This window comes from Rhea pennata, chromosome 5, assembly GCF_028389875.1.
Source record: "Rhea pennata isolate bPtePen1 chromosome 5, bPtePen1.pri, whole genome shotgun sequence".
Classification (NCBI taxonomy): domain Eukaryota; kingdom Metazoa; phylum Chordata; class Aves; order Rheiformes; family Rheidae; genus Rhea; species Rhea pennata.
In genome coordinates, this window is record NC_084667.1 from 43588309 (window position 1) to 43616229 (window position 27921).

General features: G+C 58.7%; 3 protein-coding genes across 5 annotated transcripts; 2 read left to right on the forward strand and 1 right to left on the reverse strand.

Annotated features, from left to right (window-relative positions):
• The first annotated feature begins 1602 nt into the window (after positions 1-1602).
• On the forward strand, positions 1603-6100 carry UNC93B1 (unc-93 homolog B1, TLR signaling regulator). The gene is made up of 12 exons (XM_062576960.1): positions 1603-1683; positions 2802-2905; positions 3042-3183; positions 3294-3447; positions 3527-3688; positions 3762-3891; positions 3971-4064; positions 4163-4287; positions 4356-4538; positions 4649-4922; positions 5189-5307; positions 5435-6100. Exons 2-12 carry the CDS (start codon positions 2822-2824, stop codon positions 5729-5731), a joined length of 1764 nt encoding a protein of 587 aa, XP_062432944.1. The 5' UTR covers positions 1603-1683; positions 2802-2821; the 3' UTR covers positions 5732-6100.
• A 284-nt stretch (positions 6101-6384) lies between these two features.
• Positions 6385-13183, forward strand: MAX (MYC associated factor X). Of its 3 annotated transcripts, none has more exons than XM_062576010.1 (5): positions 6385-6503; positions 6628-6686; positions 9171-9278; positions 11745-11868; positions 12024-13183. In XM_062576010.1, exons 1-5 carry the CDS (start codon positions 6468-6470, stop codon positions 12297-12299), a joined length of 603 nt encoding a protein of 200 aa, XP_062431994.1. In that variant the 5' UTR covers positions 6385-6467; the 3' UTR covers positions 12300-13183. The 3 variants fall into 3 exon arrangements, with proteins under 3 accessions (XP_062431994.1, XP_062431996.1, XP_062431995.1); XM_062576011.1 differs by having other exon boundaries at positions 6386-6503; positions 6628-6654; positions 12024-12296; XM_062576012.1 differs by lacking the exon at positions 6628-6686 and having other exon boundaries at positions 12024-12296.
• Positions 13184-13526: 343 nt separating this feature from the next.
• On the reverse strand, positions 13527-27650 carry FNTB (farnesyltransferase, CAAX box, beta). The gene is made up of 12 exons (XM_062576009.1): positions 27539-27650; positions 20559-20623; positions 18972-19044; positions 18452-18543; positions 16613-16759; positions 16082-16165; positions 15588-15674; positions 15337-15466; positions 14906-15038; positions 14452-14563; positions 14248-14362; positions 13527-13928 (listed from the first exon to the last, which is right to left on the reverse strand). The coding sequence occupies exons 1-12, from the start codon at positions 27614-27616 to the stop codon at positions 13809-13811; spliced, it is 1236 nt and encodes a 411-aa protein (XP_062431993.1). The 5' UTR covers positions 27617-27650; the 3' UTR covers positions 13527-13808.
• Between the last annotated feature and the right edge of the window lie 271 nt (positions 27651-27921).

Sequence of the window (27921 nt, forward strand, 5' to 3'; positions counted from 1 at the left end):
CATGGACACTTTACCCTCCCCAAGCCTCAGCCACTGTGTATAGCCTCATCGCAACACTGTGCCAAGGTAGGGAAGGGATGTGCTCCATCCTTGGCAAGAGGGAATCTGCACCCTTGGAGGTTTTGGGTACTGCAAGCAACATGGGGACGGGTAGCCCAGAGCAACCCCTTGCTCCTTGTAGGAACATCACAGGGCTAGGAAACAAACCCATTCCTGCATTGCTCCCCATGGGACCCCCATCCAAGGGCCTGCCAGGTTCCTCCTGCCCAGAGTGCAGGGTGCTGCAGGGCAGTGGTTCCTCTCAACCATCATATTTGCCCATCCTTGTGGCTCTGCAGTAATGGGCCACATCCTGCCCCACCACTGCACCTGGGACCAATGCCAGCAGTACCAAGGCATGTTGCTTGCTTCTCTGCCAACCCAGGCAACCCCCATGCGCCACCTCCCATCTGCTCTCCCCCCAGCCTATGTCCCCCCTCACCCTCACCTCCTCCTCAAATGCACCCAAAGCCAGCATAATGCATGTGCCAGTCACCAGCTTGCCATCTGGCACTACATCTCAAAAAATGTCCCACTACCAGCTCTGCCAGCTCCTGCCCCGACTCTCACAGCATCCAGTAACAGCCATATTGCCAGCTCCGCCCTGCAAACAGGCTCAGCCTGCTCCTCCCCACCCTGCCCCCTGGCAACCTTCACCCCTGCAGCCTCCCACTGCCCCTGGCACTGCTGCTCTCCCTGGCAGGGGACTGATGGAGGGCAGCACGGGTGCCCCCCTGACCCCAGGTTTTGGAATGCTGTGCCGGAAGGAGCAGTGATTTCCCACTGGGAGCCCCCAGCCCCAACACATGCAAACAGGGGTGCAATGAGGTGGTCCATGCCAGACTGGCAGGGTCTCCCCGAGCTGGGGTCCCCCCCTGCTGCACAGCATGGCAGGGCACCCTGCCCTGTCACCCTGGCGCTGCCTCAGCAGGGCCCCAGGGCCAGGAAAGGGGAACCGAGAGAGCAAAAGGCACCCAGAGCGACTCCAGGAAGGGGAAGGGAGCCGTGAGCTGGTTCACCGTACCCCACAGCACCCACCAGGCCTGCAGTGCCCGCCGGGTGAGCCCAGCTCCCACCTTGGTCTCGGCAGCACAGGGTGACACCAGCACCCTGGGCCAGGCATAGCCAGAGCCCTGCAGGTGGGTTGGCTGGCGGCAGGCGCCGGTGGCACCCAGGGTGGGGATGGGAACAGGCTGGGTGCTGTGTTGTCGGGTGTGAGGCATACGGGGGTGCTGCATAGGGGCAGGGGTGCCATGCAGAGGATTTTGGGGGCGCTATGCTGTGGGGAAGGGGCACAAGTTGGGGTACAATGTTTGCTATGCAAGTGGCGCTGCTGGGCAGGTTGAGATCCAACGGGTGCTGCGCAGGAAGGGCCCGGTGCCGTGCAGGCAACAGCGGCGTGCTGAGGCCCGGGGAGCCAGGATGCTGGGCGGGGGTGCTGGCGGGGTCCCGGGTGCTGGGCGGAGGCGGAGGGCAGCGCACGCGGGGCTCGGGCTGAGGCGCGGCCCCTTTAAGGGCACCTCCTCCCGCCCCGCCCCGCCCCCGCGAGGGAGCGGCGCCCGGCCCGGCCCGGCCCGGCCCCAGTGCCTGCTACCGGGGCTGCAGCACACACGGGTGCAAGGGCTGGGGGTGCTGGGCACGCAGGTGCTGGGCACAAGGACTGTAGCACACATGGGTGCAGGGTGTGGGGGATCGGGGCCCGTGGGTGCTGGGCACCGGGTTGCAGTACACATGGGTGCAGAGTGTGGGGCTCAGGGCCCGTGGGTGCTGGGCACCGGGTTGCAGTACACATGGGTGCAGTGTGGGGGCTCGGGGCCCATGGGTGCTGGGCACCGGGTTGCAATACACATGAGTGCAGGGTCGGGGGGCTCAGGGCCCGTGGTTGCTGGGCACCGGGTTGCAGTACACATGGGTGCCGGGTGTGGGTTTTTGGGGCCCATGGGTGCTGGGCAGCGGGTTGCAGTACACATGGGTACAGGGTCGGGGGGCTCGGGGCCCGTGGGTGCTGGGCAGTGGGTTGCAGTACACGTGGGTGCAGAGTGTGGGGGCTCGGGGCCCGTGGGTGCTGGGCAGTGGGTTGCAGTACGCATGGGTGCAGAGTGTGGGGACTCGGGGCCTGTGGGTGCTGGGCAGCGGGTTGCAGTACACATGGGTGCCGGGTGTGGGTTTTTGGGGCCCATGGGTGCTGGGCAGCGGGTTGCAGTACACATGGGTGCCGGTTGTGGGTGTTTGGGGCCCATGGGTGCTGTGCAGTGGGTTGCAGTACACATGGGTGCCGGTTGTGGGTGTTTGGGGCTCATGGGTGCTGGGCACTGGGTTGCAGTACACGTGAGTGCAAGGGCTCGGGGCATACAGGGGCTGAGGGTGCTGGGTTTAGGGGCTGCAGGGGCTGCAGCTTACCTGGGTGCTGGGTGTGGGTGTTTGGGGCACATGGGTGCTGGGCACACAAGTGCTGGGTACAGGGGCTGCAGCACACATGGGTACAGGGACGGGGGACCTGGAGACATGGGTGCTGGGTACAGAGGCTGCAGGGGCTGCAGCACACATGATGCAGAGTGTGGAGATTTGGGGCACATGAGTGCTTGGCACAAGGACTCTCACCTAGGTGGATGCTGGGGCTGGGGGTTTGGGGGATGCGGGTGCTGGGCACAGGGGCTGCAGCACACACGGGTGCAGGGGCCTGGGGCACGTGGGTGCTGGGCACAGGGGTATAGGCCACATGGGGTGCCATTCAGGACTGCCCACTTCTGACACTCCCCCAGGCCACCCCCCAGACTCAGCAATGGAGAAAGGCCCCAACTGCGGCCAAGACACCACCAACATGGTGGGGGGGAACAGGCTCGGCTCTGAGGGGACAGAGGCACAGGTGAGGAGGCCCAGCGGTCTTGCATGGGTGGCTGTGAGTCCCCAGGACCTAGCCAGCAGGTGGCCACGGTGGCCCGGGCACACCGTGGCTGCACAGGGGCCGCTGTGCCTGAGGCTGACCAGCAGCGGCCTTGTAGCTGGATGACTTTGTGGGCGCGCACCCCGACTACAACGAGGAGGAGGAAGAGCAGAAGTACTTCCGCCGTAAACGCTTCGGTGTCGTCAAGAACGTGCTGGCTGCCAGCCTGGCGGCTATGCTCACCTACGGCGTGTACCTGGGTACGGCCCTGCCTCCCGCGCCGGCTGCCACCGCGGTGCCTACCGCAGCCGGGGCTCCCTGCGTCGCCGTTGCAGGGCTGGTCCATGACGAGTGCTCGGGGCTCCCCCAGGCCTACTGCAGATGCAGCTCATCCTGCACTATGATGAGACCTATCGAGAGGTGAAATACAGCAACATGGAGCTGGAGGACATCGACCGCAAGGTGCTCATGGGTATCAATGTCACCCCCATCGTGGCACTGCTCTACACACCTGTTCTCATCAGGTACAATATTGCCCTGCACTCCCTGCTCCTTTTGGCACCCATGTTGGCACCCATCTGGACTTCTCCTTGGCCCTGGCAGGTTTTTCGGCACTAAGTGGACAATGTTCCTGGCCATGGGCATCTATGCCCTCTTCGTCTCCAGCAACTACTGGGAGCGCTACTACACGCTGGTGCCCTCCGCAGTGGCTATCGGGGTGGCCATCGTGCCTCTCTGGGCTTCTATAGGCAACTACATCACACGGTAGGCACCGAGTAGGCGGGGGGCGGGGGGGAGAGGGGGCAGGTGCCATCAGCTGAACCACTGTGCCCTGCAGGATGGCCCAGAAGTACTACGAGTATGCTAACTACAAGGAGGAGCATGTCCAGGAGCAGCAGCGGGCGCCGCGAGGCGCCTGCAATGCCTACATTGTTGTCTTCCATACTCTCTTCTATGCCTGCTTCCACGTGAGCACTGCCACTGGGACATAGGGGAGACGGTAGGCAGAGCAGCCTGGCGCTGAGCGCCCCCTGCCTTCTCTTGCAGCTGAGTTTCGTCTGCGCTCAGATGCCCATGCTGTTCTTCCTCAACAACTACCTCTACCAGCTCAACCACACACTCCTCGGGGTCAAGCACTGTGGTGAGTGCCAAAGGCGTAACACTGCCCCGTGGTCTGGCGCCATCTCCCCTCTCCCTTGGCAACTGGGTTGATGCTGAGACGCAGCGTGTGCCCTCCAGGTACCCTGAGCAAGGGCATTTTGCCTGGCTTCAACAAGACCGTGCTGCAGAGCCTGCCCCGCAGTGTCAACCTCATCATCGTAGAGAGTGCCCTCATGGCAGCAGCCTTCCTCTCCATGCTGGTGGTGAGTGCTGGGGCAGGTGCTAGCTGGCATGGGCTCTCCTTACCAGCTTGCTCATGGCTCCGTCACAGGTTTTAGTGCTCTGCGGCTCAGCCTACCGGCCCACAGAGGAGATTGACCTGCGCAGCATCGGCTGGGGGAACATTTTCCAGCTGCCCTTCAAGCACATGCGGGACTACCGCCTCCGTCACCTCTTCCCCTTCTTCATCTACAGCGGCTTCGAGGTGCTCTTCGTCTGCACTGGTTTCTCCCTGGTATACTTTGCGGCCCCTGGGACAGGGTGGGAAGGGCCTCGGGGCACCAGAAGGGCTGGCACTTGGCCAGGGCTTTACTAAGAGCTGGTGCCTGTCTGCCCTTCCTGTAGAACTATGGCGTGTGTGCCATCGGGTTGGAGAAGCTGGCATACCTCCTCATGGCCTACGGCTTCTCCGCCTCAGCCTTCTCCAGCCTGGCCCTCTGCGCCCTGCGCCTGCAGCGGCACAGCCTGCTGCTGGCTGGAGCCCTCATCCATGCTGCACTGCTGGTGACCCTCTTCTGCTGGGCGCCCGAGCCTCGGTCCCTGGTCCAGGCACCTCTGCTGTACACACTGGCCACACTCTGGGGCATGGGAAGTGCCCTCAACAAAACGGGCATTAGCAGTGAGTACCAGGGATGGGTAAGCCAGGTTCCCAGCTCCCAACACCTCCCCTCCATCCATCCCTTGGCATGGCACAGCCAGGCAATCTCAGCTCCCAACACATCCTTACCTTGAGCACCTGCTATGACATAGCCATGTGGTCTCAGCTCCCAACGTGTCCCCTCTGCACATCCCATGGCATGGCACAGTCAGGTGCTGCCCAGAGAGGGGCTGCCAGCAGGGCAGGGGGGACACGCCGATGGGCTAAGCTCATCTCTTCCCATGCAGTTCTCCTGGGCATGCTATATGAAGACAAAGAACGCCAAGATTTCATTTTCACCATCTATCACTGGTGGCAGGCCCTGGCCATCTTTGTGGTGTATCTGTGGTTGGAGCTGCCCATGAAGGTGAGCAGGGGCAAGCAGGCAGCCATCCCCACAGTGCCCCCAAGCCCAGGGTCAGCTGCATCACCCATGGAGACCACGGGGCCTGGGGGGCAGGAGCACCCTCAGCCCCCGGTCTGCCCTCTTGCAGGCCAAGCTGTCCATCATGCTGCTGGCGCTGGCGGTGGCCACCAGTGCCTACATGTGGATGGAGCACAAGCTGGCACGGCATGTGGCATACCGCATGCCCCGCATCCCCCGCCCACGGCACAAGGTGCGTGGCTACCGCTATCTGGAGGAGGATGACTCGGATGAGACAGGCTCGGAGGGTGAGGCAGCACATGACAGCAACGAGCAAGGGGAGCCCCCGGAGCACCCCGAGGAGGACAGATGCCTGGCAGAGGCTGCCTGCGAGCTGCCCAAGGAGGACGAGGAGCGCCTGGGCTAGAAAGGGTTGTGTCTCAGCTCTGGGTGCCCTGCCCCACACTACTGCTGCCTGCTGTGCCCGCTGTGTGCTGTGGGGCAGCCAAGGGGGCGTGCAGCCCCTCCAAGAAGTGCCTTTAACCCCTGTTTGCACTGTTTGCTATCGCCGCTGGATCCTGCTGAGGCGGGACAAGGCCCAGGAGCAGGGCTGCCCCACGGGCCACAGGGAGCCCAGGGCAGCACGCGGAGGTGGCCAGTCAGGCGCACAGCAGCTCCTGCGCCGGGAGCAGGTAGCCCCAGCCTGGCACCTCGTGGGCGCCCCAGGCCGGGAGGCCAGCTGTGAGCACCGCTTGCTTTCTGTCGTACGGCCCTGCTGCGCTTCAATAAAGAGTCAGCTGCGCTCCGTGGAGGCTCGCCGTCGAGGCTGCGAGGCGGGGACGGGGGGAGCCCGCGGGCGCCGCCGCCGCCGTCGTCGTGCCTTCGCCTTCCACGTGTGCCCGGCACCGGCGGAAGCCCGGCGCTTCCGCCCCGCGGCGGCGACGGCTGCGGGCGGGGCGGCGCGGGCGGCGCGGGGCGTGCCGGGGGCTGTAGTCCGCGCGGCGCGGCGGGGCGGCGGCGGCGCCTGGCGCGGCGCACTACGTCTCCCAGAGGGCGGCGCGGCGGGGAGGTGGGGCGGGCGGTCACGTGGCGGCGGCGGCGGCGGCTGCGCGGTGCGGGCTGTTGTTGTGGCGGCGCGGCCCGCAGCTCCCCGGCCGGCAAGGATGAGCGACAACGATGACATCGAGGTGGAAAGCGACGTGAGTGGCGCCGCCCCGGCCCCGGCCCCGGCTCGGCGCCGCGCCGGTGCCGGTGCCCGCCGGCGGTAACGCGTGTTTGTCTTTCTCTCTCTCTCCCCCTTCCCCCCCCCCCCCCGCCCCGCAGGAAGAGCAGCCGAGGTTTCAGTCCGCGGTACGTCCCCGCGCCGCGCCGCCGCGCCCCCGGTACCGGCGCCGGGCAGGGGAGGGGCCGAGCCCACGTGGGGGCGCGCGGGGGGCGGGGGCGGGGCGCGAGCGGCGGCGCGCGCTCCCGCAGGGGTGGGGGGGGCCAGTGCGCGTGCGCGGGGAGGGAAGCGAGCGCGTGACCGTGGCGGGAGGGGAGGGGAGGGGAGGGGGCGGGGTGTGAGCGAGGGGCGCGGGGCCGTTGGGTGGGGGGGGGGGGCGTTTCCGGGGCGGGCGGCGCGGCGCGGCGGGGGGGCTGTGGGCCTCCGTGGTGGGGAGGGAGCGGCGCGCGTGGGCAGCCGCCGTGGAGGTGCGGGGGGCACAGAAGGGAGGCCCAGAAGCCTCGTCCTGTGCAGCAGTGGGCAGGCCAGGAGCGGGGGGGGGGGCTCCGTCCCCCGGGTGTTGATGGGGGCAGGGGCGAGGCCGGGGGGCTGCAGGCGCCGTGCGGGCAGGAGGCCCCCCAGGCAGGCAGTGAGCAGGGGCCCGGTCCCACGGCCTGCCGGCGGGCCCCAGGAGAGCGCCCTGCAGCATCGCCCCAGCCGTGAGGTGGGCCCGGCGCAGCTGAGCCTCCCCGTGAGGGTTCTCTGCACCCTTCCTGGCTCCTCCTGGCCCTTTTGGCCCCAGGTGGATGCCAGCTTTGCAGCAGGCGATCTCACTCCTCAGGAGCTTTGGCCACGGCCACCTCTGTCATGGGCTTTGGCCCCTCATGCTAGGAGGAAGTTTTCTCCAGGCTCTGTGACGCTCAGGAAAGAAACCGAAAGTGAAGGGTGTCACTTCCTTCTCATACCCCTCTAGCACCTCTGGCTCCCAGCCAGGCCTTACGGAGCGTAGGTGCGTCCCTTCCGGTCTGCACAACAGCGTGCAGCCAGCAGGGCTTGGGCAGCCCACCGAGGCTCAGCTGCAGAGCAAGGCCTCCAGGCTCCCTCTGTGCCAGGAAGCGAAGCGCTTACCCAGTTCACGGCCAAGTCGCTCGCTTGCTTCCCCTGTCAACTTGCGCCTGTGGCAAGCATTCCTCAGACTCTCTCCCGGAGGAACAGGAAGTGTCTTGGCCACTTGTGCTGCCCATCCAAGCAAGGTTTTTGGACTCTTCGCTTGAATGAGTTGCTGGCCACTCAGAGCTTGCTTTGAGCACCTTGTCTGGAGTCGCCAGCTCAAATGTGGTGTTTTTAGATAAACATCCGGGGAACTGCAGAGCAACTTGCTTTGCAGACAGCTCCCTGTCTTTTCCTGTGGTAGCCTCTTGGAAACACTGTCTGTGGGAGCTTGGCCATATTAAGCAGTCCTGCTGTTTTAAAACACTAGTGAGGCTTTTTGTGTGCATGTTTGGGACTCAGCAGGCCTTCTTGGAGCTTCTGGCTGCTTTTTGGAAATTATCCCTTGCAGAGGGAAGGCAGGACTGAGGCTGAAGCTCAGGGTAACAGGGAGGAGATGTGGATGGGCTGCTGCTTGTCTCCAGCCCTGATCTAGATCTGGGTCCTCCTTGCAGCATGCTCCCCAGGCTACTGGCAAGAGCACCAGGCACCATAGGGACGATGGATGTGTGGAGCAGTGAGGCTGTGGTTGGCCTTTGCGTGGAAGGCTGGGCTGCCTGCCAGTGTTGGGGGGACGGATCTCCAGGGTCCGTCTCGTCAGCCCTCTCACTGCCAGCGTGTGTTCCTCTGCACTGGGCAGCCAGCAGGGAGATGAGCCAGCTGCTGAGGCAGGTTGTGAGGCTGATCGAGAGGAAGAGTTTCCCTACTGTCCTTTGTGATGTGGCTTGGTACATGCTCTGGTGCTTGTCAACCCATTTCTGCGGCGCAAACCAACAGGACGCCATGTCGTCAGACTGTCCACCTTCAGCTCTGGGCTGCAGCGTGGTTGCTCCTCAGGCAGGTGCATGGCTGACCCTCTGCAGCCTCTGGGCAAGGGGGGCCTGGTGCTCCTGGGGAGGTGGTGACGCAGCTGCTGGGCCTCATTGCCAGGGCCTGTGGACACCCCCTAGTGCTGCCCCCAGGGTCTGGAACCACTGGCTAGTTGGGGTATGCCAGGTAGCTCCTGCGTTTGCTAAGCGGGTGCAGGCAATAGCTGGGCCTCGGCGCCATGTCCCCTGTAATTTGGCACAGCTGGAGCCCACGTGGTCCCTGGGACCACTTGGCTCCCTGGTGGTGCCAGGGACTTGCAGTCAGAGGGGATGCGCTGGCAGCCAGCTTGAAGGGGCAGGCATGAGGTGGTGCCTGGGTACCTACTGGGTGCGGAGGAGCAAGCCAGACATTCTGGGGTTCTCCAGCTCCTGCTGGCTGCGTCCTTTGCCTTGGCCACTGCCGGGATATAGCAGCATGCAGTGCTGGGAGGGACACCCTGCTAGAAGGGTTATAGGTCTCTCCACAGTGGTTCCCAGCAGTGTTGCTGCTTGCCCTCGTCACCTTCAGTGGCTCCGTGACGTGATGCGTAGCAATTCTCTCTCCTTCTTGCATGCCTCTAAAGCTCCACATCTCCTTTCCGTTGCAGGCTGACAAACGGGCTCATCACAACGCACTGGAGCGCAAGCGCAGGGACCACATTAAAGACAGCTTTCACAGCCTGCGGGATTCAGTTCCCTCCCTCCAGGGGGAGAAGGTGAGTTTATTGAGGACGACGGTGCCCAGTCCAACCAGCCACATGCCACATTGCCCGAGCATTGCCTGGGTTCACGTGGGCACTAGAGGCCTGTGCAGAGCTGCCCAGCCCTGGGGCTGGAGCCAAGCAGTGCCTGACCTTGTTCCTGGGGAGACAGGCATTCTGTTGCAACCTCTGCTGGCTTTGAGATACCATGTGCTCCTGTGGCTGTGGGCGGTGGTCCCAGCTTAGGTGCCCTATCAGGCTGTGGGCAGAGGGAGCTGCAGTGCCCTATCTCTGATGCTTGGCACAGAGGTTGGAAGGGGATTTCCAGAGCACCAATGAGAAGAGGGAGAAGCTACATCCATAGGGCTGATCTGCAACTCTTGGCTAGAGAGCTTCCCCATAGGGGCCTGCCAAGCAACATTCCTGGGTGCAGTTCTTGAATTCCCTGCTTGGCCTGAGCTGCTTGGACCCAGCGTGCAGCATGTCACAACATAGTGCTCGGTGCCCACAGGGTTGCTCAAATCCAGAATGTCCTCTCACCCCGCAGCAAGGAGAGGCTTCACATGCCACCTGCTGCACATCTTGGCCTGTGTGACACAGGGGCAGTGCTTTCTGGGTGTCTAGGAGGGTGAGAAGGGACAAAATCCCACCTACCTTAATTGAATGAGCCAAGATTGACCCTAAGGCAGCATTGGGGGCTCTCTGCCTGCCAGAGTGCTTTGCTTTTAGGTTACACAGTCAGTGGTAGAGCTGTTGGCATGCTCACACATGACTGGTTTCCACAGTTCTTATTTTCGTGTGGCACTATTGGATGCTGTTGTTAAGTACATTTTAGCTGGGGTTGGCTTTCTCCAGGCCCTAAGGCTGCCTTCATTCTGAGTTCTACAAGCTTTGGCTTCTCAAGCACCCAAGGCAACCTGATAGTTCTTCCTTGTCCTGCCATTCCTTCCTGCCTCCCACCCCCTGCTCACCTGATTTGAGTCACTAAGCCAGCAGAATATCACCTCCTTTTTGTGTTTTTTTTTTTTTGGTTGTTTGTTTGTTTTTTCCCAGGTGATGAGCTGGTTTGACTTGAGGGGTCTGATCAATGCCAGTGTTGGTACAAGGCACAAGGGTGCCAGCCTAGTGCATGGGGGACCAGGCATCCCCTTTTCCATAAGTACAGCTTGGTTCCTAACGGGTGCTCACTGTGCGAAGCTCTGCTCACATACACTGGGGCATGCACCTTGCATAGAGAGGAAGCAAGGAGCATATCCAGGGTCCAGGCTTATCTCCCTGGGCTGATGGCCGTGCTGTCAGGGCAGCAGGAGTAGGCAGTGAGGTTGTCTGCCTCTGAAGACAGAGCATGCAGCTCCGCAGATTCCAAGGGCTGGGTGCAGCGGTTGTGCAAGCAAGGATTTTCTTGTGGTTTCTTGCTGAGTTAAACCCAGCCCTGCTCCCACAGGGCTGTACCAACAGCCCTGCCATGTGGAGAAAGCTGCTGGCTTTCTTCTCTGTCCTGCTGCGAAATGAGGGCCTGGCACATTCACTGTCCTGCTCACCTGTCCGTGCAGTGGCTCAGCGGGGAGCTGGGGGTGCCCTGCACAGTGTCATGCTGGCACGTTATGCTGGTGTGGGCAAAGGGCCACTGCCTGAATGTCCCATCATCCTGGAGCATGGCAGTGTGGCCTTGCTTGTGAGATTTGGGTCCCAAGAAGCTTTTGTGCTGTTGAGTGACTGAGAAGAAAAAAATACAGCGTCAGCAGATTAGCATCAGAGGCACAACTGAAATAACCTCCCAAGGGGAATGAGCAAGGGGTTTGTGTGTCACAAGGAGTGGTGTGGCAACTTCCAGCACTTAAAAATCACATGAGAGGTGCAGGATTCAGGCAAGGAGGAGGGATTGCTCAGATAAACTGAGTATCTCAGCTGCAGTGGGGCTTCATAACAGTCTGGCTGGAGGACTGGGAGAGCTGGGGATGTCAGTGGCCTCTGCAGCAGTTGTGAGATGGGAGAAAGGGCTAGGAAAGCATCAGCTCACTCCTGCTTGCTAAAGAAGAGGAACAGGGAGCTGCGGACACATCAAGGAGAGATGAAGGAGTAGTGCAGGTCCAGCTGTCAGCTAGGAAGAAGCCTCAGAAGGAGGGTATAACAATCCCAGGCCAAGTAGAGGGCAGTCCACAGAATCAAGAAACAATCTTTCACCCGTCGTGACATCAGCACAGTCTCTGCTGCAGGCTGACGGGCACCTGAGAGGAGCCAGGAGCAACCAAATTGATCCGTAGTGGGGACAAGAGCTTGGTTCTGGCTCACCCAGCAGAGTGAGAGCTTGGAGCAGTACAGCAAGGGAATAGTCCATTCTCTTGCTCTGCTGCAGGAGAGATTAAAGCCAATGTGTAAACTATTCTGCCTACTATCCAGCTGGCAGCCCTGCTGTCATTCCCCACAGCAGCATGGACTAGGTCTTTATTTTGTCTGTGTCTTTTCCCACTATTGCAACAGGCATCCCGAGCCCAAATCCTGGACAAAGCCACAGAGTACATCCAGTACATGCGCCGGAAAAACCACACACACCAGCAGGACATTGACGACCTCAAACGGCAGAACGCCCTTCTGGAGCAGCAAGGTGAGCAGTGCTGTGCACCCGGGCTCTTCTGGGCCCTCCCTGCTGCCTGCCCAGGGCTCTGTTTATACTTTGGCAGGCCTCGTGGCAGCAGAAAGGGGGAATACCAGAGCCCAGGGTCAGGCATTGCGGGGTGATGCTGTGCCCCTGCCTTGCAGTGCGTGCACTGGAGAAAGCCCGGTCGAGTGCTCAGCTGCAGGCCAACTACCCGTCGTCGGACAACAGCCTCTACACCAACCCCAAGGGCAGCACCATCTCTGCCTTCGATGGCGGCTCCGACTCCAGCTCCGACTCCGAGCCTGATGAGCCACAAAGCAGGAAGAAACTGCGCATGGAGGCCAGTTAGGCCCCTGCCCGATCATGCTGGACTGGCCCTGGCCACCGAAGCCACCCACTCTCAGGTGCCATTGGCTGTCTGCCCGCCAGCTCTGTAAGGACTTTCTCCCTTCTGTAGTAGAGGCTCTCGGACTGCAGCTTTCCAGCCTTCCCCGGCCCCTTCCCCGCGCTAACCAGAACGGCCCTGGGAGCAGCTTCTCCTCGGGGAGCCAGCCAGGCAGGGCCTTGCAGCTCCCCATGGCACAGATGGCCACGCCGCACCTGCCCAAGAGACTTGGGGGATCTGGGCCCTGCTGGCTCCGAGGAGACGTCCACATCACTCTCCCTCCCACAACTAGCAAGCCCTTCTCCAACCCCCCACCCTCCTCAGCCTCCCTTTCAATTTTGTATGAGCATTTCTATTTATACCCGGGGACCACTGCAGTCCTGAGCTGAACTTGAGGCTGTACAGGAGAAGATGGGCAGCCCCTGTGCCCCTATCACTTCAATGCCAGGCACTGTGGGCACCCCCAGGGACAGAGGAGAGGGAGAAGCTGTGTCGGCTCTCAAGTAAGCAGTGGGAGTCTCGCTATTTATTTTCTGCATATGCAATTCCACCTGGCCCTAGCTCTGCCACTGCTCCCAGCAGCTCCAGAGTGCTGATGGGACTGTGCCCTCCACAGCACAAAGCTGGGGAACTGGGCACACAGTAGGGCCTTGGCCCTGGGTTGGGCAAAGGTCTGAGTGCGTGCCTGCATCCTGCCCATCTGTCTGGGTCCTTCTTCCCTCCCATCATCCTTACTCACCTCCCATCTCTATCCCACCTTTGTGGCATTTTCTGAACTCTAGTATCCTGTCCCTGCCCCGTAGGTGGCCCTGGCCCAGTTTTGATGCCATTCATTCCATGGATCTACGGTATGTTGTACATACTGCCCAGAGTTGTCTTGCAAGTTAAGGCTTCCCTTTACTATAAGTCTATAAATAAAAACAAAACAAAACACCACACCCCCGATATTATCCTTCCCCATTGTAGCTGCATGTTTGGGGGCCTGGAGGTGGGGTGACACTGGGGGAGCTTGCAGCAGGATACTGGACTGTGCAGAAAGCTCGTGTTTTAAAACCCAGCCTAAACACCATTAGTACAATGCCACCAGCTGCCCTGTGCTTCCAGGAGCTGTACTCTGTTCACTGCAGGATGAGGCTGAGCCTGTTCCAGCTGCAGGGGCTCGTAAGGCAGTTCATCCACCAGCACCGGCATCGTCACCATGCCTGGCTGCTGTACCATCCTCCTGCTCACCCAGCCTGCGTTCGTTTCCCTCCCCAGCCACCTGGAGGGGCATAGGAAATGGCAGGTGTCAGTTCTGGTTTATTGATACCAAAGTATCTGCCACAGGCCATATTACTCGCAGCCAGCTCAGCTCCTGCTGGGAGGTTAGAGGGGTGCCCAGCCCAACGGCCATGGGTGCTGGCGGCCAGGCGCAGCCTACAGCCACAGGGCAGGCTGTTTTTGGTATTGCTAGCATCCTGAGGACCACGATCTGTATGTCCGTGCTGGAACCACCCCAGCAGCTCCCTGCTGGCCCTCAGGGAGTGTCACTCTGCACAAGAGTCCACAGGGAGCAGGACCCCTAGTCTGCAGTGGCTGCTGTTGCCTCCGGCTCCAGGCTGGGCACAGGCTGTTGCAGGAAGTGCATCACTGCTTTTATCACCTTTTCTGGGGCGATGTTGTACACAGGGTGTGTGGCCTGCTGCAAGAGAGCAAAGGCAATGAGGTGTTAAGCAGGGCAGCTCCAGCTTCAGGAAGAAAAAGCCACAGCAGCTCCTCCCACCTCAGACTCTGGGGCATGAGGAATCTAGCCTCCACCATGGCCTGGAGCAGGGAAGCAGTCTGCCACCTCACACGCTCCCTGTGGGGATGAGTCAAGGCTGCCACAAACAGGAGAGGCAGCAACTCTACAATGCCAGACTGCCACAGCCGCCCTGCTGGGATTCAGGCGACCGGTGCCGAGGGACAGTGGAGAGAAGGAGCACAGCCCTGCCTGTTGCAGCTGAACGTTGGGCCCTTACCAGGCGGTTCTCAGGGATGCCCAGGACCACCTCATGGTGGAGGTCCCCACTGCCGAAGTGCTGAGCAATGGCCAGCCCACTCAGGCAGTAGCAGGTGTGGTAGAAGTCCCGGGACCTGCAGATGAGAGAGCATTGCTGAGTTGGGGCCTGGAGCACAAGGAAGCCTTCCCCTCGGAGGCCTCAAGCTCACAGTGGGATACTTACTTCCCTGGCTTGTCAAGCAGCCCCCCAGCCGGACACTGACAACACAGGAGAATGTATTCCTGCAGTGCCAACTGGTCGAACATCCAGTGCGTCATGCTGAGAGCAGCATCACCTAGATGGGGAAGACAGGCAGTGAAACACTTGGGAAACCTCAGAAAGATGGCAAATCCCCCCCCCCCACACACACCCCCAGGAAAACAACCACCTCCTTTTTTTCCAGGTAGAAATTCAAGCCTCTTCCTGCCCAAAAGCATTCTGGGAAGCCTGGTGGATTCTGCTGTGACTCAGCACCCCATCAAGGGCAGGGAACACCAGTGGCACCCACGAGCTGCAGGCAAAGTCAGTCTCTCCTTTGTTTCCTTGCTAAAACTCATCCTCAAATCCATCCCCTGGAGACATTATTTCCTGGTTCTGCCAGGACTTCCAGGTCGATAACCTTGTGTGGCCAACTCACCTCTGGCGTGGAGCGCGCGGTGCAGCAGGGGCAGCAGGCCAGCCTGCCAGAAGGAGTAACAACCATCCACCAGCTTGTTACAGCGACCCTGGAAACCGCCCTCAAAACGCATCTGCCGGCTGGTCACCCAGTGCTGCACAGGACAGACAGGAGCAGATGCCAATGCGGTGACAGCCACAGGCAGCTTCAGCCTGGCAAGGTCTGGGCATAGGTACTACCCCCCACCACCACAGGCCAGCTGAGACTCCCATCCCCATCTCAGCAGGATGCTGGCCCATATCCAGCCCCTGGTGCATTAAGAGCCAAAGCAGGAGCACACAGCAGTCCTGGGAGAGAAGAGGGGGTCCTGTGTGACACCACACATCGCAGGGACACTTGAAGTGGGCTGCAGCTCCTGTGGAGGAACTGTGGATGTCAGTGGAGCCACTCACCAGCAAGCTCCGGAGGTTCAGCAGATGCTCGCTCTTAAGGATGACCAAGGCTGCCACACCACAGAATGTGTACCCGCCGTGGGCCTCCATGCCTGGCACCCCACCAATGCCGCCCTCCCAGTTCTGGCACCTGTGCAGGGAAAGGCTGGCCAGAACAACACCAATGCAAAGGGTACCCCAGTAGCTGTCCACTGTCCTGTCCCACCACCCCACCATTGTCCATGGGGGTCTCGTTGCCTGGTTCTCCTCACCTCGCTATCCATTCAGCCGTCCCGGCAAAGAGCGTGGGCGTGAGGATATTGGTCAGCGATGCCACAGAGGCGGCACAGTATGCGCTCCTGCAGGAGAAGGCACTCAGAGCTGCTGGCACATGGGCGCAGCAAACCCCACAGCTACCGTCTCCCAGGGCAGGACCCAACCAACTACGCAGGTTCAAACCAGGGCAGAGCCATCCGTGCAATAGCTTGACCCAAACCCTGAGCATCCAGGCAGGACTCTGCCTGCAAGGCTGTACTGCCTTCCCCTGCCAGGAGCTGAGCTCAGCACACACCAGTCTCAACCCTGGAGCTGACTCGAAGGCTCGCAGCAAGAATGCAGCTCTGCTTGTGCACATGTGCCTGTCCATGGCCCAGGCAGACACTGTGACTGCAGCAGAGAAGAATGCCCTGCCTAACAGCCCTGTGGGTACATTTCCCTGGCTGGCACTGCCCGAGCTGGAAACCTGTTTTCTGCAGTGCACACCCACCTCACGTCCACTTCACCCCCAACGTGCATGAGGAAGGAGCCATCGGGCTGTTTCAGCGAGTGCAGGTACTCCAGGAGCTTCTTCCTGCAAGACCCACCAAGGCATGAGGGGCCAGTGAGGGCCCAGTCTTCCCCAGCCCACACATCACAGCACCTGCCATGGCTCCCCTGCTATCTCACTCCCCCATAGGGCATCACTCCAGCCCCACTGCCAGAAGCATCCAGGCCCAAGGAAGGCTGTTGCCCTTGGAGGGCAAGAAGCAACTTTAAACTCTGTCCCAGCAAGATGCATCTACCTGCATGGCTCCAATGGCCATGCCTCCCTGCTAGCCCCACCTGTGCAAAGCAATAGCCCATGCGAGGGGAAAGACCCCAAACGTTCATGGTACAGAGAGCCGCCTGGGGCAGTGTCTGGCCATATCTCTGCCTGAAGTGAGGCATGCTGGCTGCCATCTCCCCAGGGATCTCAGCGGGAAGCAGGGCTGCCCAGGGACCCTCCCTGGAGGGCCCCCACACACCAGCCTTGCTTTACCTGTCAATGACGTTGAATGCCTCCTCTGTGCCAATGATACAGAGCGCGTTGACAGCTGCGTAGGTGGGGGCGAGGTGGGGGTGCTGACCAGGACCTCCGCCAAAGCCACCCTGGGGGCTCTGACAGCGGCTCAGGAACTGGCAGACACTGCAGAGGACGGAGGGAGGGCTAAGAAAGGGGCTTGGCCCTTGCCAACTGCCTTGCAGTTCACAAGGTACCCAACCACACTAATGGCTCAGTTATCTCCCAGCCAGGCACCACCAGCTCGTTGCGGTGGGGTGGCAGGACAGATTCCACATGAGTACGTGATCCTATCATGTAGCTGGCTGCATGAGAGGGCAGGCTGGGTGTCCAGAGACTGACACGAAGGGCCCAACACAGCTTATGCAGATACTGCATCCCGTGCCAAGTGCATTAAGCTCTGGGAGCCTGTCTGCCCATGAGATTTCCTTGCAAACACCATGTGAGATGGTTCCATGGCCACCACTGATCATCCTCTGCCTGCTCTCAATACAGCCCCACAGCAGGAAGGAAAGGCATCAGGAGCATTTCCCAATTTGTGAACCTGAAGTTGCAGCAGGCAATGGGACCAAGGCCCCTGCAGGGAGGTCAGACACTTCCCTTAGTGTTTCTGCTGCCAGGAACAGATTTCAGACCTGACTGAATGTCCCTAAGGGTTTCTAGAGGAGGATTTTAACCCGACTATGTCCTTAACACAGGGATGATTTCTCCCACTGAGGCAAGGGAGAACCGTGCTCATCTCCTATCAAAAGCGAAGGGTCTCTGCCTGCCTTGTGCTGCAGGAGGCAGGTCAGTTCACCCAGCCCATTCCCATCTGTTCGTTCCCTTGCAGGAGGTTAAAGCTGGGTCCCTTATCTCCCCCATCTCCATCTGTCACGAGATGCCCTGAAAGCTAACTGTGCTGGCAGGCAAGAATAGGAGGCATTGATAGCCATGAATGAGACAAAGCACTCTTGTGCTCCCGCCTGGTAGTGCCCAACACGTGGGGACAGCAGGAGGTGGGTCTGGCTGCACCCAGCAGACACAGGAGCAAACACCTCCGGGATCAGCAGCAGGGCCAAGGCAGCAAACTCACACGCAGTCTGCAGGCCTGACAAAACCAGGAGCTGGCACAGAGCAGATGGGTGCCGCAAGCAAGTGGAGGACCTGTGCAAGGAGCCTGCCCAAGTCTAGCCTCTGCCGTCAGCACCATTTCTCCCCAAGGCATCCCAGGACTATCCCAGGGAGGTGGCCAGAACACCTGCTCTGGCTGACAGGTCCTGGTCACTGCCCAGCCCTCCTGGCTGCTCTGACAAATGCCATATGATCCTGTGTCCTCACTCCGGGTATCGACATCTAAGCCACACACACTCCATTGGTCTCTCACCCCCTTCCCCACTACCAGCAACTCAAAGTCCATCATTGCTCCTGCCACAAAGGGCCATGCTGCTTCAGCCTCTGCCAGATTCACCTCACCCTCACAGGAGTTAAACCAGGACAAATTTGACTTGGTCGTTCAAGCAGTTTCTCCTTCCCTTGGGGCTGTCCGAGTTGGATGCTACCCCAAATTCCCTGGCAGACCTGCTCAGCAGGGCAAAGTGCCAAATGGCAAAACTGCTGCAGACACTACACAGAGATGTCACTACAGGACAGTCCTAATGTGTCTGTCCCAGAGGCAAGAAGTAGAGATGCCACTTTTAACCCCTCCACTCTGGGGCTCCAGAACAGCATAGGGGCTCAAGAACAGGTTTCCAGAGTTGCTCTCAAAGATCAGCTTGCCAAGCCTTAAGGCCAGCCTCCTTGGTGTTCATGGCACCACAGACCCCCAGCATCACTTACTCAGAGGTGACCGACTCGGGAATGGGCTCCTCCAGCAACTCCAAGCTGTGCAGGATCCAGTAGCACAGCCAAGGTCGGCTGGCATCCAAACACTGTAAGGATGACAGGGACCAGTGGGGCAACAGCAGTTACCAAGGACAAGCAGTCAAATAGGAAAGGGCCTGGGGATGCCACCAGGAGCAGGCAGAGCTCTTGCAGGAGAGGGTGCAGGCAGAAGAGCTCTCACAGTCACTGCTCTGGAGTGTCACTGCAGGGACAAGTACAACATGCGGGCACTCATCATGCAGGCAGCCAAGAATCACTTCACCTGCCCCAGGGCCAGTCTTGCAGCCACCCTACAGCCAGCAGCAACAAATTCAGGATGGCAAAACTCAGTGACAATTAAAGCATCACTGACGGGCAGGATGGTTCACCCAAGCCAGAAGGCAAAGTAGAGAGCCATCAGCATTGGGGGAAGAACACCAAACACAGCCTGGTGTGGCAGGAGAAGGACAAGCAGTGCTGCAGGCATGACAGGTACCTCATAGGCTTCAGTCAGTTGTCTGAGGCCTCTCTTCAGGTAGTGGAAGTGTTTCTCCCGCTGCAGGACAAATCTGAAAGACAGGCAGAGCAAGGCAGGGCTCAGCATGCAAAGCATTGCCATCCATGGCACCTTGAAGAGCAGACATGAGCCTGGCTGTGGTCACCCTGCTGTCCTTGGAGGGGTTGCCGGGAATTTCATACAGGGACTAGTTCCTCCTTCTGCCTGCTGCCAGGAACAAATCTCCAACAGAGCAGAAGTGGGTGTACAGGCAAAAAAGGAGTTGGGAAAGGCCACGTGGGAACACTTCAAAAGGAGCAGAACTGTCCACCACCTCCTGCAGAGCTCACAGCCACACGCTGTGAACTTGGGCAAGAATTGGGAGACAACGTGGCCTCTGGGCGAGAGAGATGCCAGAGAAAGCATAAGACATGCCAACAGCCCTTTCCCAAAGCCAAGAACAATATTCCTGCTTTGTACTGCCCCACAATTTCCAGAAACCCAGCAGACTAAACAGATAGCATCTCATTAAGGCCTTGCAGACAGAAGACAGGCAAGACTCTCATGGCCACACTTGCAAGAGCAGTTGACCCTATGGTGTGAAGCCAGCAAAGGGAGTTTAGGTACACTGGGAAACAGTGATTGCAAGGTGTATGCCTCCCTGGGTTAGGCCACAGGAAGGGCAGCTCAACTGTAGAGCATGCTGTAGTCTCTTCGGTCACGAGAGTTGCATGTCTTTTGTTTTGTTTTGTTTTTAATTGAAACTTCCCAGCAGATAGTGGATGTAAAATCAGATGGCCACTGAATTATCTCCACTAATCCAAAGGATTACAGAAGGCTGTTTCAGGCCCAGTGTTTGAAGGGATTTAGGCACCTGAGAAATCTACAGAAGCTGGGAGAGATTCTCAAGCACCCAAAGATTTGGGGATCTGGAGACAGACTGGTGAGATCTGCTTAGACTGCTTCTTGGCCCTCTAAACACTTGAACAGTAGAGATCAGATTGTGCCTGGAGGAAAGAGGATACCACCATATCCATACATACCCCTTCAGCAACTGCTTTATGCAAGTCTTTGAACAGATGCTTGAAACCCCTGGGCCGGCAGCCCCTTTGCCAGATGCCCACAGCAGGTTCTAGGGGCAGACGCGTGGCAAGGGCAGCATCAGACACGCTGCCTACAGAGGAGCAGAGTCAAGCAACAGGGCTGCTCCTCTCACCTGCTCGGACTGCTCTCAGCAGCTTCAAGCTTTAAAAGTGAAGGTGGAGCTATCACCAAGCAGACGTGAGGACTGTGAAAGAAGGCAAAGGGTTGAGGGAGAGCAGAGGACCACATGCCTAACTCAATGAGGGGATGCTGTAGCTCTTTCTAAACCCTCATCTCTCCCTTGCGTCCCTGTGGGCATCTGGCAGTGGCTGCCTCATACTACACTCATCCGTGTAAGCCAGAGCCAGCTCCGCCCCTAGAGGTGCAGAGCACTTGGCAGGCAGAACAGCCAAACTCTTGTTTTACACACATAGAGCCACACCATTAGGACAATGCGCTAACCCAGATAGCCAGGGAGAGTCCCACAGCCACACGGCTACTTACTGTGAAGTGTGATGGTTCGTCTTGTAGGCGTTGAAGACTTCCTGCACAATATCTTCTACTTTAGTCTGCAATGAGCCAGCAATAAGCAAAGGAAAGAAACAAAACAATGTCAGCTTTGGAAAGCAATCCTGCTTTTCTCCCAGTGAGCCCCACTACAGCTTCCAACATGTCCCAGTCTCATGCCAGAAGGGAGCTGGAAGGGAGCTGTATCGGAGCTGGATGAGGATCCTGCCATTCTCATCCTCAAGGCAGGTAAGTTGTTTGTACCAGGTCTGGCTGGCAACAGCCAAGTGGCTCCCCTGCCCTCCCTCCCCCTCCCCAAAAAACCCACCAACATAAAAGGAAGTGATCAACAGCCAAGCACTTTGGGTCGCAAGCTTGTCTTCCTCGCCCACTTCTCTGCTTTCAGTGGCATCTCTCCAGAGCCTTCTGGCACAGAGGAGCAGGCTGGAAATGCCTGTCTACCCAAATACACTTGAAATGGCACCAAAGTACAATGCTGGATTTCTGTCACCATTTACATGTTCACCCCGAAGCGCTTAATCCCACATGGGGAAGGAAAGAAGCTGCAGATCTCCCAGTTGACCCTCTGAGATCATCACAAAATCTGCATTGTGCTCTACTATTAATGTCCAGTCCAACAGCTTGGGACAGGCAACATCCCCCCGCTGCTTGCACCTACACCCAACTGCTGCCAAAAACTCACACAGACCACAAGGACTGACTGACCACAAGCAAAGACCTGCCACAGCAGCCCCTGCCTTTACCACATGCCAACAGAGGAGCACTTTTGCTGGGGCAGTTCAGAGCAGTTCCCTTGACCACGACATTTTTGGCTACCCTCTCTCTGCTGCAGAAGAAAGGCAGGATAACAGAAAAGGGTTTGGCTGTCCCTTTCTTTGCATCTTTTGGAGACTACAAGCACGCACACATAGCGACCATGGCCAAGCTGATGAACAGCACCTCATGAGAACGTAACAACACAACTGTGAACAACACAGTGTTGCAAAAGATGCAAGGGGCCCATGCTGCCAATCACATAGCTGGCCTGGCATGCCAGTCTCTATCCAGTTTGGCAAGATTGAAGGAAAGACCCTTCCCGCCACCCCCAAAAAAGTTCATTCCCAGAGGGCAATGGCAGAGCTGTTCGAGATCCCAGCACACCAAACGCTCTTTGGTAACAATGTGACAGGGTCAGGGGAGCAGGCAGCAGGAGGCTCTTGGCTGCCTTGGTTCAGGAACGCATTCAGCTTCTTCTGCATGGAGCCACGTTTGCCGGAAGCAAGCCCTGCACTGCCCAAACCCACTCTGCAGAGTCAGACGATATTACTGGCTCTGAAAGGCCTCTCTCCTTAAGAAAGATCTGCTTCATCCCACAGGATTTATTCAGCTAAATATGATTAGCTTTCCATTATCAGATTTGCTGTCTCATCATCTTCTTTTCAGGAAATCAAACCAACTGAGAGCCACCTGGTCTTGACTTGATTTTGTGTGCCCAGGGTAACTTACACGCTTTTGCCAGAGAAGCAACCTAGTGAACGCTGAAAAGAAGTTTTTCACTCAAGACTAAGAACAGTCTCAAGTATGGTCAGTTTTCTGTTTTCTATGGCAGAATTTTTCAAGACAAAGTTTCATCTGTTCTGAGGCCTCCAAGTAAACCACATTGGGCTGCCCTTCTCTAGCAAAGCTGGATGGCTTCGATGGTCCCACCTGTGCAATTCAGGACTTGCGGGATTTTTGACTCATTTTTGATGTAACTTTAAGGAGTTCCTTCACCTCCATAACTACTGTCTTTGCATCACTCCAAGCCAGGGTAATCTTCCTTACCCTCAATAATGTACCAAGCTTAAGAAAATCATGTAACTGGGAGCACACACAGTAAAGTCATGGTTTCGCTAATGAGACAGATTCTCAGGTGAGAAGAAACAACTATGACAAGTCCAACTACCTCCTGCAGCTAACCAGAATGCCAGGTAGCAATCAAGCAAAGCAACAAAGATCCCTTTGGTAGCACTGCCCCAAGGTTGAGTTTCTGAAGCAATACTAAGTACAGCTTGCTGAAGCCCAAAACAGGCTCCTAGTGAGACTATCTCCTGGAAATGCTGTACGTGTTCCTGCAACGAGGCACCTGGATCACCATGTCCTTATGTCTGTCTGGGAGGGAGGCATGCTGCGTTTTCTCAGCCCAGAGAAGAGCAGGGAGAGCAGAAGCACCAAGGATTGAGAAACACCAGCATCCCCTTTCACCCCAACAGAGGCCATCCCTCAGGCATGGAGGAGAGTTCAGACATTTCAAGGGATTGCATATACTGTCTTTCTCAAAAGAAAAGCCTTGCCAAGAAAGGCTGAAGAGGGAGGAGGGGAGTTTCCCTGCACCCAGGTTGTTGATGATGGAGCAATGGGGAAGGAAAGCAACAGCGTGAACTGCAGGAGCGAGGAGGGCCCCCAACAGCACAGAGGGGATGCAGGGGATGGGAAAGCAGCTCCCAACTAGCAGAGCCAGGAGGCATGGAACAGACTCCTCAGCAAGGCCAAAAGCAAGCAGCTTCTGGGCTAAAGTTTAATGCCATTGGGACACAGATTGAAGGATACAGGTCTGGCTCCAGAGAGGGGCACTGGATTCAGCAGCCTTAGGGAACCTTGCTAGCCCTTCAACGGGAGCAGGGATATTGAGCGCTTCTTGCTTCTGGCTTGTCAGGCACTCTTCCTCACTATAATGCATCCAAGGAAGCTCACAACAGCCTCATGCAGGATGGCATTTGTGTGAGGGTGCCAGGCAATCCTCAAGAAGTCATAACCCCTCTGCCAAGTCAGTCCAAGGAGGCTGAACTCACCCACCCCAGACAGCAGAGGGAGCATTTGCTTATTTCCCAGACCCTCCTCTGCCTCTCTGACCATTTCTGTGTTTGCCTCCCTCTCCCATCCCACACATCCCAGGGCAAAAAGCCAGAGTCAGTGCAAGGAAGGAGGAAAAATATATACATGCAGAAATCAGACAGAGCTTCTTAACCACAGGAACAACAGAGGCCTTGTCTGTGCCCAAGAAACACTAACCCAACTCTCTCCTCACCAACACTTTCTGCCACACAGCTCACTGCACAGCACTCAGGAGACACCAGGGCCCTGAGCTGCTGGGACATGTCACAGATGGCAAGGAAGGTATCACCACAGCAAAGAAACCAAGATCCCTCTGGTAGCACAGCACCAAGCCTGAAAAGCACTTGAGGCTGCCTCAGTCAGGAGCATGAAGTCCATCACACATGGCCACAGCCTACCTGCTCCACGCAGCATCCAAGGTCACCAAACACCACCACATCACATGTCACTCTGCAGACACATGCTCAAGGCAAAGCAAGTAGCCTTTGCCCCTAGGCACAGGGCCGTGGTTCAGCACAACATCATACTGTCAGAGAACAGCTCTGGTTGTACAAGGTTTGGAGTCACAAGCACAGGAGCACACACCTCCTGCATCAACATTCAGGCTTCACAAGGAGTTTGAATTGGCCTGAGCTGGGATTGCTGCCCTGGCAACGCATCTCCCCTACACCAGCACCTCTTCCAAATCTGTTCACACAGTGGAGTAGATCAGGAAGCCACTGCTTTGTGACCCAGCCATATGAGCACTTATATTAGCACAGGGGATGGAACAAGGTCCTACAGTGGGCAGAGGCAGGATCACCTTTCCCATTAAATGTAGTTGTGAAGAAAGATAAAACATCAGGTCCAGGAGAAGAACACCTCAGGACCAAGAATTTCCACTTAACAAGCATCCCAGACAATCCACTGGCCCTCTAAGAAACTACTCGTGTGTGCAGCATCTCATCACTCTGCTTAGGTTTCTCTGACTGAAAAAAAATGGTGGCAAGGGCTAAGAGGCTCCAGCGCTTTCCTGGAGCAGTTTTGGAGGGACTGACAACATCTCCCACCAGACAGTACTGGGATGGGAGACCAGCCTCCTGAGGCATCTCAGCTTCAAGTTCCTGCAAGACCAGGGAGCAGAGAGCAGGGCAGAGGGCTTGGAGATGACATCCAAGCCAAATCTGACCAAGCCACATGTAATCAGGTGGCTGAGGAGGACTAGTACGCAGCTCAGCAAACATCAGACACTTGCAAGCAGTTGGTTGTGTGCGGGAAACAAGGCCCAACACACTGCTCTCCCATCAGGGAACCCTACCAACCCCCACATATCCACACAGCAGGCCTGAGTGAACCTACATCGTCCCTCCTGCTGGGCCAGGAGGCAGCAGAGCAGTCACAATCCTTGTTGGCTGGTACAAACCTGTCCTGCACTCCTCTCATCTGACAAACCAAACTCAGAAGGTAACTCCAAGAGCTCAGTCGAAAGGGGCAATGCCTTTCAGTGGTGAGGACAAAACACATGCAAGAGGCAGCAGTGGCAACCAGGCCCTCTCCATGAGGGCATCAGAACGGTCACTGATGAGCCACACACCACTTGTACCACTTAGAGGAAGGGAGGTGCCAGTGGGATTGAACACCGCAGATCCACACTGGAGCAAGCAGCACCCAGCTCTGTCCGGCAGAGGCCTTCTCCAGGTCACAGAGGAAGGGACAGGCAGCCCCCATGCCCTGCAACAATGGTGACATTGGGCCATCACCACCACTTCCAGCACTGCTGGCTTGAGCTAAAGCCACAGAGGCTCAACAAGTTGAAGAGATCTCTACAGAGGCATTCTCTGCACCCAGGTCCTGGTGCTCCAAGTCCTACCTTGCACTTCACAGATGGGAAATGCAAACACTCTGCAAGTCACCCAACAGGAGAAGTTTCCCTTCCCTAAGAGATCTTCTTGCCCAGAAATCTCCTCCCTTGTGTCCTCTTCCCTATGCATGGCCCTACTCTAACTGGGCTCCAGCAACCTATACACCCTGCACTCCCGCTGCCTTCCCCAGAGCCTCATCGAGCTCCAGCCCCATGCTAACCACAGCTTCCAGAGCTATTCTCTGCCTGCCTGTCTGCCTGCAGTGGGCTCTGTTGTCTCCCACCAGACTCTGTCACTTGGAGACATCACTGTACTTATCACAGATCGGCCCTCTGGGGAAGAACAGGCTTTTCCAGCTGGGTAGGTTGGAAGTGGGAAGGGAGCACAGCGCCTGGTGAATTTGCTCCAGGAATAAAAGCCTCCAGCCCCCCAGGACAGCACTGTGCTGGCCGACTCATCTCAGCACTGACCTCCTCAGCCAGGGACAACAACTAGAAATGCCTCCTCCTTCATCCCCCAGCTAGCCAGAGAGAACCATCCCTTGGCCCAGCACTGGGCCCAGCCACATGCATTGCGGCCTGTGCCACTGCCATTCCCAGGACAAGCACCTGAAGAGCTTTCAGCAACAAGGCAACCACGAAAGGCATTGCAAGAAGAACTGGCATACTGACCAAGCCCAGAGCAAGCCTTCTTTCAACAACGCCGCCCCGAGGGACACTTCTTGCAGCCCTGGACAGCTGAGAAACACAGCAAGCTCCATTTGTTATCCCTTTGTGATCTGTCAAGGGTAGGAAAGGCCTCCAATGCGCAGATAAAACTCAAGTCAATCTTTTGCATGGCCAAACAAAGAATCTCTGTCCTTGTACCCTTGAACAAGCTCTACACAAGGGCCCAAGGGGGACAGAGCTGAGCTGTCACCTCTCTTGCCTGCTCACCACACTTTCCTCTCTAGGGCTTCCCAGAAGGTCCCTGGCCCCATAACTCAGTGATAACGCAGAAGAGGCCAGCCCTTTTCCCACACTACTTGAGCTACTCAGACATCTGTGCCTCAGCCCAATAGCAGAGCAGGCAGGTGCCGCTGCACGCCCCACGCTGCAGGCACGGCATGGAGCGGATGTGGCAGCGTACAGTCCAAGCATCCTGGCACACCAGGTACACAGTGGCTCAGAGCCAGTCGGCGTGCTCAGGATGTCCCCAGACCCCTCCGCACCCGCTCGCCCAACCCTGCTCTCTTCTCTCGCACGTGCTCAGGGCGGCCTGAGCACAGGAGAACGTGCCATGCAACTGCAGCAGCCCCAGCAAACCCCGCTGCACCCAGCGCCCTGCTCCACGCCAGCCCCACAGCCGTCCCCCATGGCACTTCCCAGCCCTGCTCCATGCCAGCCCCACAGCTATCCCCCATGGCAGGCCCTGGCCCTGCTCCATGCCAGCCACATGGCCGTCCCCGACAGCACTCTCCAGCTCTGCTGCATGCACCCCAATATACACATCCTTATGCACCCTGGCAGCTCCCCAACTTTGCTCGCTGCACCCCACCTGCTCCACAGCCCTGCTGAGCCCAGAAACCACCTGCGCCCCACTGGGGTGACCCCAATCCCCCTGTCTGGCCCCCCCACTGAGCCCTCCACCTAGCCACACTTCCACCAGGTCCCCCCACCAGTCCCAGGGCGACCTGCACTTTGACATCCCAACAGCACCCTCACCCCACTGCACTCCAGACCCGCTGCAGCCTGACACCTCCACGCCCCAGCCCCACGGCAGCCCACACTGCACCCCCACATCCCAGCCCTACTGAAACCTGACAACTCCAGCCCCACGGCAGCCCACACTGCACCCCCATACCCTCACACCCCAATCCATCGCACCCGACACTGCACCTGCACCTCCATATCCTAGCCCCACCACAGCTTGACAGTCCCACATCCCAGCCCCTCCCGCAACCCCACACCTCAGCCCCACTGCACCCCACACTGCACCTCCATATCCTAGCCCCACTACAGCCTGACAGTTCCACATCCCAGCCCCTCCCGCAACCCCACATCTCAGCCCCACTGCACCCCACACTGCACCTCCATATCCCATTCCTACTGCACCACACCTCAGGCCCACTGCACCCCCACACTCCAGCCCCACTGCAGCATGACACCCCCACACCCTAGCCCACTGCACCCCACACCCTCGCATCCCAGCCCCGCTGCACCCCAAATCCTGGCACTCCAGCCCCATTGCGCCCCTCTGCGACCGCGCCCCCCATCGCCACACCTGCTCCGCCGAGGTGGCCGTGCGCACGCCGTCATCCCGCAGCCGCCGCCGCCCCGCCGGGGAGCTCGCGCCCGCCATGCTGCGGGGAGGCGGCGGAGGCGGCTCACGCCAGCACGGGACGCCGCGGCCGACGGCGGCCCGAGGGGGACACAACGGCTCGCGCGTTCCACTCCGCCCCGCCACCGCCCGGCCCTCGGCAGCGCCCCCGTGCGGCCGAATCCCGCCTTGGCCCAGCTGCGTGCTACGCATGCGCGCTCCGTGCCGCGCCGCCGGCGCTGGAGGTGAAGGCGCGCGGGGGTGGCGCGCGCGTCACCGCGCCTCCGGGCTGCGTCACGGCGCACGTTACCGCGCGGTTGTGTCGTCACGGGGCGCTGCAGCGCCGC

Excerpts from the sequence above, each read along its gene's own strand:
- UNC93B1 (XM_062576960.1), top strand. The coding sequence starts at position 2,822 with ATGGAGAAAGGCCCCAACTGCGGCCAAGACACCACCAACATGGTGGGG. Across the intron at positions 3,184-3,293 it reads CACCTACGGCGTGTACCTGG|GCCTACTGCAGATGCAGCTC; the intron begins GTACGGCCCTGC and ends GGGCTCCCCCAG. Across the intron at positions 4,065-4,162 it reads CCTCGGGGTCAAGCACTGTG|GTACCCTGAGCAAGGGCATT; the intron begins GTGAGTGCCAAA and ends TGTGCCCTCCAG.
- FNTB (XM_062576009.1), bottom strand. The coding sequence starts at position 27,616 with ATGGCGGGCGCGAGCTCCCCGGCGGGGCGGCGGCGGCTGCGGGATGAC. Across the intron at positions 15,039-15,336 it reads TGAACCTCCGGAGCTTGCTG|CACTGGGTGACCAGCCGGCA; the intron begins GTGAGTGGCTCC and ends TGTCCTGTGCAG. Across the intron at positions 14,564-14,905 it reads CCGCGCGCTCCACGCCAGAG|GTGATGCTGCTCTCAGCATG; the intron begins GTGAGTTGGCCA and ends TTCCCCATCTAG.
- MAX (XM_062576010.1), top strand. The coding sequence starts at position 6,468 with ATGAGCGACAACGATGACATCGAGGTGGAAAGCGAC. Across the intron at positions 9,279-11,744 it reads CCTCCCTCCAGGGGGAGAAG|GCATCCCGAGCCCAAATCCT; the intron begins GTGAGTTTATTG and ends CTATTGCAACAG. Across the intron at positions 11,869-12,023 it reads CGCCCTTCTGGAGCAGCAAG|TGCGTGCACTGGAGAAAGCC; the intron begins GTGAGCAGTGCT and ends CCTGCCTTGCAG.